This window comes from Eulemur rufifrons, chromosome 5, assembly GCF_041146395.1.
Source record: "Eulemur rufifrons isolate Redbay chromosome 5, OSU_ERuf_1, whole genome shotgun sequence".
Taxonomy (NCBI): domain Eukaryota; kingdom Metazoa; phylum Chordata; class Mammalia; order Primates; family Lemuridae; genus Eulemur; species Eulemur rufifrons.
Genome location: NC_090987.1, coordinates 47,332,849 through 47,345,207, shown reverse-complemented (window position 1 = coordinate 47,345,207; position 12,359 = coordinate 47,332,849). Strand labels below are relative to the sequence as shown.

At 41.5% G+C, this 12,359-nt stretch overlaps 1 protein-coding gene across 2 annotated transcripts in view; it reads left to right on the top strand.

The window, feature by feature from the left end:
- Positions 1-12,359, top strand: part of L3MBTL4 (L3MBTL histone methyl-lysine binding protein 4) — a 339,453-nt gene that overhangs the window by 210,733 nt on the left and 116,361 nt on the right. For both annotated transcript variants that reach the window (XM_069468253.1, XM_069468254.1), the window contains exon 14: positions 7,849-8,022. In XM_069468253.1, the coding sequence (XP_069324354.1) occupies positions 7,849-8,022 (174 nt within the window). The remainder of the gene's footprint in view (positions 1-7,848; positions 8,023-12,359) is intronic.

The window sequence follows — 12,359 nt, the reverse complement described above, 5'->3', positions numbered from 1 at the left end:
ACGTTTACAACAAGTGGAAGGAGGGAAAGAGAGAAATAATGGTTGCTTCTTTCTGAAATGCATCTGCAATGTGAAAATTGGATACCTATAGGCAGCAGTAATGTGAATTGTAGAGGGATAAATTGGAGTTGGAGAGAAATTGTATTTATTGAGTGCACATTTGCCAGGTAGGGTACTAAGCCCCCCACACCCAGTGTAGCCCTGGCACTGCCGGAATGGAATCCAGTCTGCAGGTTCACATAGTGAAGCCGTGAGTGAGAGGGTGAGGATTGGGGTAGAAGCAGATTGAAGCTCAGTCTGGCCCATCTCAAAGGTCTCTTCTGCTACTGTAGGGTTCCCTGAGTGCTTTGGTTGAGCAGAGTAAGTTCTTCCTTTAAAAAGAGAAGTAAAGAGGAGAAGGCCTTCATAACGTTTCTTAACATTAAAAAGATCATTAGGGGACTTCCGCTTCCAGAAAAATGGAATAGACATGCTTTTCTCTACTCGTCCCACCGAAATCTGGATGTTGTACATAAAGTAAACATATGAAGGGGCAGCCTAGCAAGACTGAAAACTTTTAGATGACAACCACACTGCTCGGGCCAAACACCGCAGGAAACACTGCGGCCCCTCCGCCAAGCTGTGAAAGGGGCCCCACCTCCCCCTCCCCCACCAAGGCAGCATCAGAAAAGGCCCAGTGGGGAGCCTGGGCTTGCGCCCCCATCAGCTCTAATGAACTGTCCCTCCCCATCTCTGCTGGGGTGGTGTCATAGGAGGCCAGTGGTGGGTCAGGATTTCTCCCACAATGTTGGTGGCCCAACACTGACAAGGCCACCACCCCCCACCATGATGTCAGTGGAGGCCACATGGAGAAGTGTTGTCCCAGGGTGGTGTCACGTGTTGCCTCAGGAGGAGCCTGGACCTTTATCCCCATGTGGCAACTGCAAGGCAGCCCTCCCTTCCCCTGCTGCCGCAGGGTCCGAGGAGCCCTTCTAAAACAGAAGATTTAAATAAGATCCAGAGTCCCATGACACAATATCCAAAATGTCCAGGTTTCAACCAAAAATCACACCAAGAATCAGGAAAATTTCAACTTGAATGAGAAAAGGTGATCACAGATGGCAACATCAGGATGACACAGATGTTAGACGCTCTTGCAAGAATTGTTAAGCAGCCATCACAAAAACACTCCAACACGCCATTTCTAACACTCCTGAAACAAATGAAAAAATAGAAAGTCTTGTCAAAGAAATAGAAGATAAAAGAAGAGCCACATGGAAGTTTTAGAATTGAAAATAAAATAACCATGATAGATGGGATAATTAGTATTATATTTTGTATCAGAATAGGCCTTTGTAAAATTAAGAACTCATGAGCATTTAGTCTGTGCTAGTCACTATATAAGGCCTTGCATGAATTATGTCATTTAGTTTTTGCAAAAATCCCTGTAAGGAAGATGCTATTATCACTATTTTCTAGATGAGGGGTGGAATACCTTGGCCAAGGTTATGGAGCTAGTACTTTCATCCAGTTATCTCTTATTCTTAAGTCCATGCTTTTCACCACTAAACTGATTTTGCTGCTTAATTAAGTAGTGACTCTGTTGCAGCTTCCTGCTGGGCTGTTTTCAGGAGTTTGTAATATCCAGGATAATTTCACAGCCTGAGTTACCCCAGAGAAATGTATTGTTAGAACCAAATGTATTTCATCCAACTCTTTGAACTCTTTGAGTTCTATATATACCTAGATTTCTTTTACCTTTTCTTTTGAAACTTTTTGGAAAATATCTATACTTCTTTCTTACTCTGTGTGCACTAAATTTTCTAGTACATGCAATGACAAGTCACAGTATCAGGTGTTTTATGGACAAAAGTTAACCGGAATCAGAGAAGAGTATCTTGGCTCATTTTAAAGCCACAGGAATTTGAAGAAACTTTTGACCCTGAGACCTGAGAATCTTATGTGTATACACCAGTTGGCTTTTGCCCATCTCCATGTTTGAGAACAATATAATAAAAATTGTGTTGTATCCTCAGCAGATATTAAATATCCATGACTGCTCTTCCTTCCTGGTCTGTATTCCAACATGTATCTCTTGTACTTGCTTTTAATCCTCATAGAAGTAAAATCAGCAACAATTTCAGTCACATGTTAGTGTTTAAAAGTTTTTGTAGATAGTATTATAGCTATTTTATAATTTCAATAATATGCATTTTGGTATTTATTATGTCTTTTAGTGCCATTTGGCTTAAGAAACCAATATTTTGTTAAGAATAAAAGATGTTCAATTAACATCCTTATGTTGTTTAAGATTCGACTACCCACATATCAAAGACAATAAAATTCTGGAGAGGACTGGGTTGTTTTTATGCAGTGAAGTGGCGGTGAGGGGAACAGCAAGGGGGAAGGTGTCGTTTCCTCAAGTGGCGGATGTGGCACCTGCCCCTCACCAAGTCCTCAGCAGGAGCCACCTGCCCTCGATGGGCTCCTGTGGCCATCAGGCCCCAAGGCCACATGGCAGGGCAGGCAGCATTCACCTCCGCCCTTCTCGTGTCCCTCACTGACCCCTTTCTCTGCCAAGTGTCAGTGCCCTCTCTCGTGACCTGCCAGAGGCCACCGTGCGGTGCTCCTCTCTGCCCTTCGGCTCTGGAGGGCAAACCCTTCTCTCCCGTGAGTGCTTCCAAATGAGGGTGCCTCCCGCCCACGCAAACAGCCACTTTAGAATCTGACATCCCAGCTAAGATAGGACTCCTGTGTTTTCTTATCTACTTCTTAGAAGAAACGGATATAACTGGCTAGTAAAATAATTGAGACTAATATATGAAATACAGTAGGCATCATGGGTGGGCAGGATAGTTGCATTTAGAGAAGAATTCATTAAAGTCTAACTCTAAGTCTAATTCCTGGGCTATATGTGGGCATATTTCTGCATCTGTGCTCCTCCTGGGAGCTGCTTGCCTTTTCCAGGTGACTTCACTTTCCAAGATCACAAGAAACGTTGTCAACGACTTGACACTCTTCCTGAAATATTGCTGACTTCCGGGTTATTTATTTATGTTTTGAAGTACAGCACTCAAGAGGCTTATTTCATCTTTCCCATTTTGCTTAAATTTGTAATGCATCTCAACCTTTTTAATGTCATGTCGCAGACAGAAAACGATAATCAGCATTTGGGAACAAGAGGGGATTTAGAGCCTGGAGGTTGCTCGAGGCCAGAAGGACTGGCCTGGGACTCTGGTGCCCCAAGGCGCCTCCTGGCCACCGGAGGCTGTAGCTGCACACGGGCTGGGAACCTGCCCTTAAGTAAGTTGTGACAATTTGTCTATATCCTCATGGTGCCAACTGTCCATCTCCAGGATTTAAGAAAGCACGGCCCATCATTTTAGCAGAACAGGGGAGTAAGAGAAAAGTAGGAACAAAATCTGCTGCTTAGGTATGAGAAAATGAAACACTGTTGCTACAAGATGATAGATAATAGAGTTGGATGAACAGAGCCTGGTGTCCAAGGGGTTTGATCATCAGTAGTTATCATCTAGACGCTTGGAAATGGGGCCAGATGGGAAGAATCCAAGAGGAAGGCGGGGATCCCAGTTAGTGGGCACAGTAATACAACAGGGAATAATTCAGGGCAAGAAGCACGTACAAGACCAGCCAGGCGGCACCTGGGGAGTGGATACTTCCTAGGATGGCAGGAGCTAAGTGGGAATGTAGGGTTGCTGTCCAGTAGGGCCCCTGAATTCCAGTCATGGAAGCCTTTAGGGACAAGGGGCAGGCAGGTGCCACATGAGAGGAACCAGAGCCCGTAAGGCTGACTAGGACTCATAGCCAGGCGAGAGTGCAGGCATCAGAACTGGGCACTGCTTCGGGCTTCAACCCTTGACTTTAAAATGGAGGACTGGGTTTATCGAATTAATAAATTCCTCTGGACACAGATCGGGTGAGTCCTGAGAACGGGGGGAAAACTGCGCCAAGGAATCAGGTACCCCTGGCCTTGAAAGGAAGGAGGGAGGATTCAGAGGCTGAGGAGCCCCCCGGACCTGACACAAAATGCAGGATTCGGCATCAACTGCTTGGTGTTGCTGCCTCCCAAAGCCAGTCCTCATTAAAACTCAAAGGCAGAGCAATGTTCAGGGATGCTGCTCTTAAAAGAAGTACATTTACCATCAGGTATTAAAAATTATACTTAAATATTTTAAAGTCAGGGCCAGGCATGGTGGCGCATGCCTGTAATCCTAGCATTTTGGGAGGCTGAGGCAGGAGGATCCCTTGAGCCCAGGAGTTTGAGGTTGCTGTGAGCTATGATGATGCCACCACACTCTAACCCGGGTGACAGAGCAAGACCCTGTCTCAAAAAAAAAAAAAAAAAATCTCTTTTAAAAGTTTGTCTGCCACTGTGGAGCAGCTTTGCTTCCTTAGCATGTAGCCTCTATCCATCCGCTTTACTGTTGATGAGGCTGGGCTGACGCCTTTTGTAAATTATTTGGTTGAACCATATGAAATTCCTGATATTTGACTGTCTTTGACATCTAACTGTAATTTCACATGGGTCCACCTAATATTTGCTGCTGTCTCTTCCTTCTTTTCCTGCAAATGCCAGATTCCCCTGTGAGTTAAGGAGGAATGAGAAAATGCTCTGCTCCATCAAAAAACCCAGGCCTCCAGCAGAGACCTGCTGCTCAGCACTCCCCCTCAGCCTGCAGTTTTTAAGCTTGCTTATCTCCGTCCATAAGGAACTGAAATTTGAGTATATTACTTCCCCGTCATTCAGAAACTGACATTTTACCTCGACCGACAAAGCTTTAAATCATAGAAATTTCAGCTTATGTCAGAAATTTTCTAAAAAGACTATGTCTTTCTGAACCATATTTCCCCAATATTAGGCTAAATCCAAAGCTTCAGAAGTAAATTGGAAATGTTTTCATCACACCTAGGATGTCCACTTCATTCTTTTTTCCTATGTGAATAGATTCATACAAAATCATACATCTCTTAAACACGTACACACATGCACACATGCCTGCATGCACATACAGGGACGAGTAAGGTCTGAGTTTGCGAGAAGGCAGGCTAAAGCTCGGGATGCCGTCTCTCTAACGTAACTATTTCTCTGCAAAGAGCGCAAGTGAGCACAGGTTGCAGTGCAGAAACTAGCTCACAGCACTCTCAGAACCCGCTTCTGAGGTTCAAACGGTGAAGACAATTATGTCTGAAATCCCCTCATCTCCACTTCTGTGCTTCTTTTATCTCTCATCATTATCTTCTTTCAAATTCTTTACCAGCATCTCCTGCAAAGCATGTTTTTGTCATTTCATATATTCTTTTGAGCTTCACACTTGATTCTGCTCTGTACAATCTGGAACTGTGTCCTCACACGCCCTGCCTCCCAGAGCCAGGAGCTGTTCCGTTGTGGTGTAGGGGTTCCATTTGGTTTCGCATTCCTTGTTACCAGAGAGACAAGAGGAGCTAGAGTGAAATTAGGATATAGGTGAATGGTTAAGTGACTAGACGGAATGATTTATGGATAAAGATCGAGGGAAACAAAATTTCTCTCAACGTCAGCAAGTACCAAGCAGGAAGCTCTTTGGTGGCCGTCTGCAAATGCTGGACAGATCAGGCTTAGGAAAAGAGCGTTAGGACCACACATGTGAACCAAGCAGGGATGGTGATATGAAATTAAGATAAAGAAAATTCATGACCATAATGATCATTAAAAATTCTCAATTGGGAGTATGTGTTAGATGGATAGCAGAGCTTGTGAGTGTCTTAATGAAATAGCATCTTAATGAAAACCCAGCTGTGCTTGAAAAAAACATTTCTCAGTCTCTCTTAGGTTAGCCTAATGCCTTCCAACTTTTATCTGCAGAAAGTTTTCTCTAAAATCTCCCTTACTCTTGTACGGTGCGGCTTAACCAGATTGCTCCTGTACTATTGCTGCTGAAAACGGTGCTTCACCCCGGGACCACACATGGGCCAGCATCTGTCCCCAGTAACCACAGTGAACCAAGTGCTGCTTTGGCCTGTAAATACCTGTCTCTGGGGCTCTGCACAAAAGCTATGCCACGGTTCCCTTCACATTTCTTTTGTAGATGGTGTTAAAAACCAGGCCTCACTTCTGCCTCCTGATTGGTGCTAATAATTAAGTGATCTGTTTTGGGGCTTCCCAAGAAAGTGCCAGCAGGCCTTGGGAAGGTTGCTGACACTGAGTGATCCTGTTTTCTTACTTGTAAAATAAATGTGTTAATACAACCTTTGCGTATTTACCAATAAATATTAGAGATAATATATGTAAAACACTTTGTAAAATTTAATGGGCCTATAGTATGCACTTAATAGGGGTAGCTTTTTTACTCTTATTATAAATTGTATTTATTGGTACATATGTCCTAACTTCTTCACTAGATTTGTGTTCCCTGAAGAGCCTAGCTTGTGGCAAATGCTCAGTTAGTGGATTGCTGAATGAATAACTGAATGGATGAATGAACCAATAGATCAATACCGGTTACTATAAATGATAGAACATGCGTGTAAAAGGGCACGTCTGTCTGTAGCAAAGGCCACTGCTCAGCCAGATCCACCCTGTCCTGTTGGGTCAGGCTGGTGCCATCTCCACCGCCTTATCCCCGATTCCAGGGGTCCATTCTAGATGTAGGCTGGTACTAGAGTCCTTCTCGGGTTAGATTGCTTATGGGCTCTCCCTAGAAAACTCAGTTTACTTCAAAATAGAAGAAAATATGCTTTGGTCTTTAATTTTATCACAACCTTAAATTAATAAAAGAAAACTTTTATGTATTCAGAAAGAACTTATTATATATCATGTATCAGCAAACTTACTACAGTGAATTTTTTAAAAAGAACCAACTGCCTCAGTGTTGACACATTTGACCCAGTGCTCCCCTAGGTGTAGCCGATGGTCACACTGTGATGGTGACAGCAGCTACCATTTCATGGTGTGTGTGTGAGAGAGGGAGAGAGATTTTTCACCCTCATGAGTCAGATCTGCTTTCCGCATTTCACTGGGGAGAAACCCTGAAGCTCGGGCATGAAGTCTGTTCCCCAGCATAGTGCACAGGTGACCTGTCATGTCTGTGTTTTCCCTGGCAGTGGCTGCCTCATTCCTAGCAGCATCCTTGGACACGGGGATGTGGGCACAGGAATCTAATGGAGACAGCTGATGAGCCTGTGGAAGGAACCAGATCGTTTGCCCTGGCAGATTCTCCTGCCAGTAGCCTGCTGCTGGGCTCCAGCAACATCCAGGATTTAGGATTTCTCGCTCCTCACTGTTGTGAGGAGCGAGAAAAGACTTGGCCAGCCTGGGCTTGGGGCTCTCCTCTCTCACCTGCAAGGTGTCCTTTCACATCTGAACACAAATCTTCCCAGAGAGTTTCAGGAGGGTTAAGCAGAAATGCAGATATAGTGTTTCTGGGTGCATGATTAAGAAATGAAAGCATAATATTCTCTGATATTGGTAAATATGCTTAATTACCCATAGTATTTTATGGTATAGGTAGTCAAACCAAGGCATCAGTATTGAAGGATACGAACCTTGAGGCAAGTGTTACAGGACATTTTCATTCCTCCATGGGAAACACATCTCTGTGCTATCCCTAGATTTTTAAGTTTCCAAAGCTGTAAATGCCGTATGTCCTGATGAATCTGCCTAGGATACTTTGTTGACCAGTGCCTGTGGTTCTAGAACCTGAGATTTCCTCAAAAGTAATATGAAAAGAAACCACTGAGTGTGTTCAGTGAGAAAAGAACGTCTCTATTCAGGTTTTAAATATGAGATGTTAGCCAGTCTGCTCCAATGACAATGGTTCCCTGATTTGTCACTATTTGCTGACGACTTTGCTCTCATTTTGTACAAACCAGTGCTTTCGGCTGCCCGTATTCGGACATGAACTTGAAAAAGGAGGCAACGCTTCTTGATCGCCTGAGAGAACAAACACAGGCAAATTTGGAATCAGACTCTTCACATTCAAAATTGAAAAACCTCTGTAGTTTGAAATTCAATGGAAAACATGAAAAGGTGAACAGTCAGCCCAGGTAAGAAACTTTTCAAAAATGTGAACCAGAAAGTAAACCACGTAAAATAGTAAAAGAATAAATTTGTTAATAGTAATAATTCCTTCTATGTCTTTTTATTTCTGGATATTATTATGTTCACTGGCTCATAGAATTCATCTAAGCCCTGATCTTCATTTAAAAAATATTTTCTATTGCTTCATCCTCAAATAACTGAATTTACCTCTTTCTGAATGTACCTATCATATAAAAGCATTGGAAAGTATATCTTATCTGTACAATTCTGAACGATTCCCTTTTATCTTAAAAATGTCTTTATTCTTTAAAACCATTTCATAGATGTTACCTCTTTTGGCACATGGTTGAATGTGTGTATCTACTTAGTCATCTCAGGATTTCCTCTCGTTCCTGTTATTTGTCTTTGTCATCTTTACTCCAGACGTACCTTAGATACGATTTCTCCTTACTCTGAATAGTTTACATTTTGCTATATTGATCACACACCATCCTTTTGTTCCTAAATGTAAACTTGCAATTTTAAGTATCAGTTATTAAATTTTATTTACATATACTTATTTCCTAAGGAGCTGCAAATACAACCTTGTTTGATATTTTTTATTCTAAATGAGTAAAGCAATCTAAATAACATCTTTCCCCAAAGAGCTCCATACCCATGCTGGGAATTATAAACACAGGAAAGGCTAAGTGACTGGAGACCAGACAGAGACTGAGCCAAGAAAGACCAGACAGAGAAGTGAGAAGTGGGTGTTTCCCAGACCCTGCTGCAGGCAGAAGGCAATCACATTCACGACCTTACAGACCCTAGACCCTGTCTGTGCAAGCTTTGAGGGGACAGCTGCTTCTCCTAAACCCGAGAGCCTTGCTCTTTCCTTTCAGTATGTGTGAAATGAGGAAGCGCACTCCTCTCTGAGGCTGCAGAGTTTTCATGGAACAGCTTTCTGTCCACTTACATCTTAATCCCAGCAGGGGCGTGTGACTTCACTCCCAAGGGGGCACCTGTTCATTGGGAGAATTTGGCCAGTAGGGTATACTTTTCACATGGATTTTACATCCTGGACTATGGAATTTTTTTTTTTTTTTTTATTCGCGCCCATGTTGTTTTAGAGCATTTGGGTGACATTTCCTTTTTATTAAATTTTCATTATTTTGATTTTGATCTTTGCACACGACTGCAGATTAATACTTCTCTCTGTTGCATGATCTATTTCCTATGGGTACGCATGCCTCTCTATTTTTGTAGCTGTATCTTGCATTTTTATTATTTGTTATACACCCACTCCTCTTGTTGAAACTTCACAGGGTCTCGTTGTTCTTTACTGCTGTTTCACACCCACACTGTTTACAACTTCAAGGAGTTGAGAGCTTGAACATCCTTTCCATCTCCTGGTTGAGAAAGAATTTTTTTCTTTTTCTTTCTTTTTTTTTTTTTTTAGCTATTTTCCAAGGAACAGTGTTTATGTATTCCAGAACTATAGAGACCAGTACATCCATTTGCCCTTATTCTTTTTGCTATATTCTCTTGTATTTTTTTTTTTTCAAAATAAAAACCAGTCTCACTTGTAAGTATTTTAGACATTCATTTTCAATGTCAAAAATCACAGAAACTGAACAGATCTTTGAATTGCTTTAAAAAAATTATCACTCTGTTGTATTCTCTCCAAGGTTAGCTAAGCTCTTCTTTCCAGCAAGCACAGATACGTTGCCTCCACAATCTTGAACTCCTCATAGGAACTTACCCTTTTCAATGTATTATTATGTGCTTTAGCATTTCTGAGGAGGCTTTGCACTGAAGCATACCAGATAGGCATAATTACTACCGACAGAGAGAAAAAGTAGAGAATGCAAGTTGATAACCGAGCAGAAAAATCACAGACGATGTTATTTTGCCAAATCCTGTTCCATGTGCGCACAGGGCCGTGTAAGGAGCTGGGGCTGGGGGAGTCGTACCGTGTACGTCGTTGAGTCCTAAAGCCTTCTTTTGCTTTCAGATCTCAAGACCAGAGCCATCCTCGCACCACAATCCTCCTCTACCTTTTTTCCTAACCAATCATCATAGTGATGTTGGGATAAACCGTATTAGCAGTGGTGCCCCCTTGGAGTCTGTCTCCATCTCCATGACATCCTGTTCATAGCCTTAAATTCCAGGGTGAAGGGAAAAAGATAACAAGGAAATCAACAGGAATAATATATAGGCTAATTATGCAGAGAAGAAAACATATTTTAACTCTCCTTGCAGTTTACTTGTAGTGCTTTCCTGAGGCTGCCTTTCCTGCGACCCAAATTTTTGCTCTTAAAATCGCCAGGTATCAACTACAGGTGGAGGAGAAGAGTTAAATTTCATCTCTCCTCTTCTGCATGTTGAGGAGAAATGTTTTTTACTTGGCTCCTGTCCAAGGAGAGAGGTGGGGTTTAAACTGGTGAAGATTAGGGCTGCCATTTCCATTGGCCTCCAATCTATCCATCCGCCTCTGAGCTCTGGACGCGCCTTCTGTAATTTCTCACATAAGCAAACTTAGGATCTCCAGACTTCGTATAATTCAAGTGCAGAATATAAAATTAACTCTTCTTTGACATTCTTCCAAATTCAATCAGACATTGCCCAGCAATTTAAAGAATTTTGTCTTCTCTTTAACTGCATCCCAGTTTTGTGATTATTTTTAAAAAGGATGTTGCTCTCCTATCAATATTTGTAGGGTGTTATTAGTCTACTACATGATTTAATAGTGGAAATAGTGTATGTTCACTATTTTTAGTAGAGGGTGACATTTTAAATTTGAGTTGGATTACATATGTACTATTAGATATTTGCAAGATTTACCTTCATAACAGTATGACATGCATGATATATTAACTGTGAAGAGCAGACTCACAGTAGGTCATCATTACTGAAAAGCTGTATGTATTCCTTTTTTCCTTGTGCTAACAGAGTGGGCAGTGTCATATTCATGGTGCATGCAGTAGAAGCAAATGGCCTTACACTTGAGTTCTTTCATTTGGGCATATATTCTGGGGATGGGGTGGAAATACGTTTAATTTGTTTAAGAGTTTCTAGTTTGCACATATATTACTTTTGGAGCTCCTCATGATCTTGTGATTCAGGCAAAGCAGACAATATTGTCATCATGATATTACCGTTTGTAGGTGAGAAAATAGAGACCCTTACTACTAGCTCATCTGGGACTCAAACATGGGTCTCCTGATTAAATACAGTGTATTTGCAGCACAGTAAACTAATAATAATAACACCAGAAGTATCAGTAACAATATCTATCTACTGTTAATATCACATACTTATTTGGGGCTGCAAAGCATTGTGCTAAACAATTTATATACATCATCTTGTTAATCTTAGTTCATCCTTACAAGCAACCTGTGCGTTGTAAGTTTTCTTATTCTGATTTTATAATGTAGACACCTGAGGGTTCAGAGAGGTTAGGCAGTGTCCAAGGCCACACAGATAATCAGTAGAAAAGTGGGGATTTGACTTTTCCTTTGCCTGGCTCCAAATCCCATGCACGTTTCAACTTCATTAGACTAGCAAAAGAATAACAATTTAAGGCTTTGAAAAGGCCTGGCTAGGTTTATATTTAGACTACTTTCTACTTCTGGGATTCTCAGGGTCATCTTGTGATACATCTATTTCTTATTTTGTGAAAACAGAACTACTGAAGGGGAAGAATCTTACCATGTTTTCCCTAAACTGTTTATTCTTATTTGTACTATATATAATACAAAATTTTCCAACTTGAACACATTTTACTATAATATACTAAAGACTTCTATCTGCAACAAGAGAATAAAATTATAGTCATTAAAACATTTTTATCATGAAGAAAATGACTTTGAAATGCAACTCCCCCCACCCCCCATGTTATCTATTAGCTGATTTCCCCAGGCCTGAGGACTATATTTTTTTCAAGCATCTTCCACCCACTTAAGTGTTCTTTAATAACTTCTTTTTCCTCCCCAAAGCATTGTTCAGTATATTCTAATTCACACAATTGATAGCACCACCATTTGTTAAAATACCTTCATTGCTATTCAATCATTGCTATTAAGAAAATGCCTAAGAAAGCCCACTTTGTTTTTCCTGATGCCTGCCATATTATAAATTGTGTGCACTTCTCAAAGGCCTATATTGGTAATAAAAATGACTGGGGAAAATTATGGTAATCAGAGAGAAGGGCATGTAGTGGAATAGTTCCTTAATGATCCTGATAATAAATTGCGCTGCCACGAGCCGACTAGTTTATTTCCGCTCCTCTAATTATCTGCAACACAAATACCTTCTATGAGGTCCATCCTCAGGATTCTAACATTGTTAGTTGGTAGTTCCA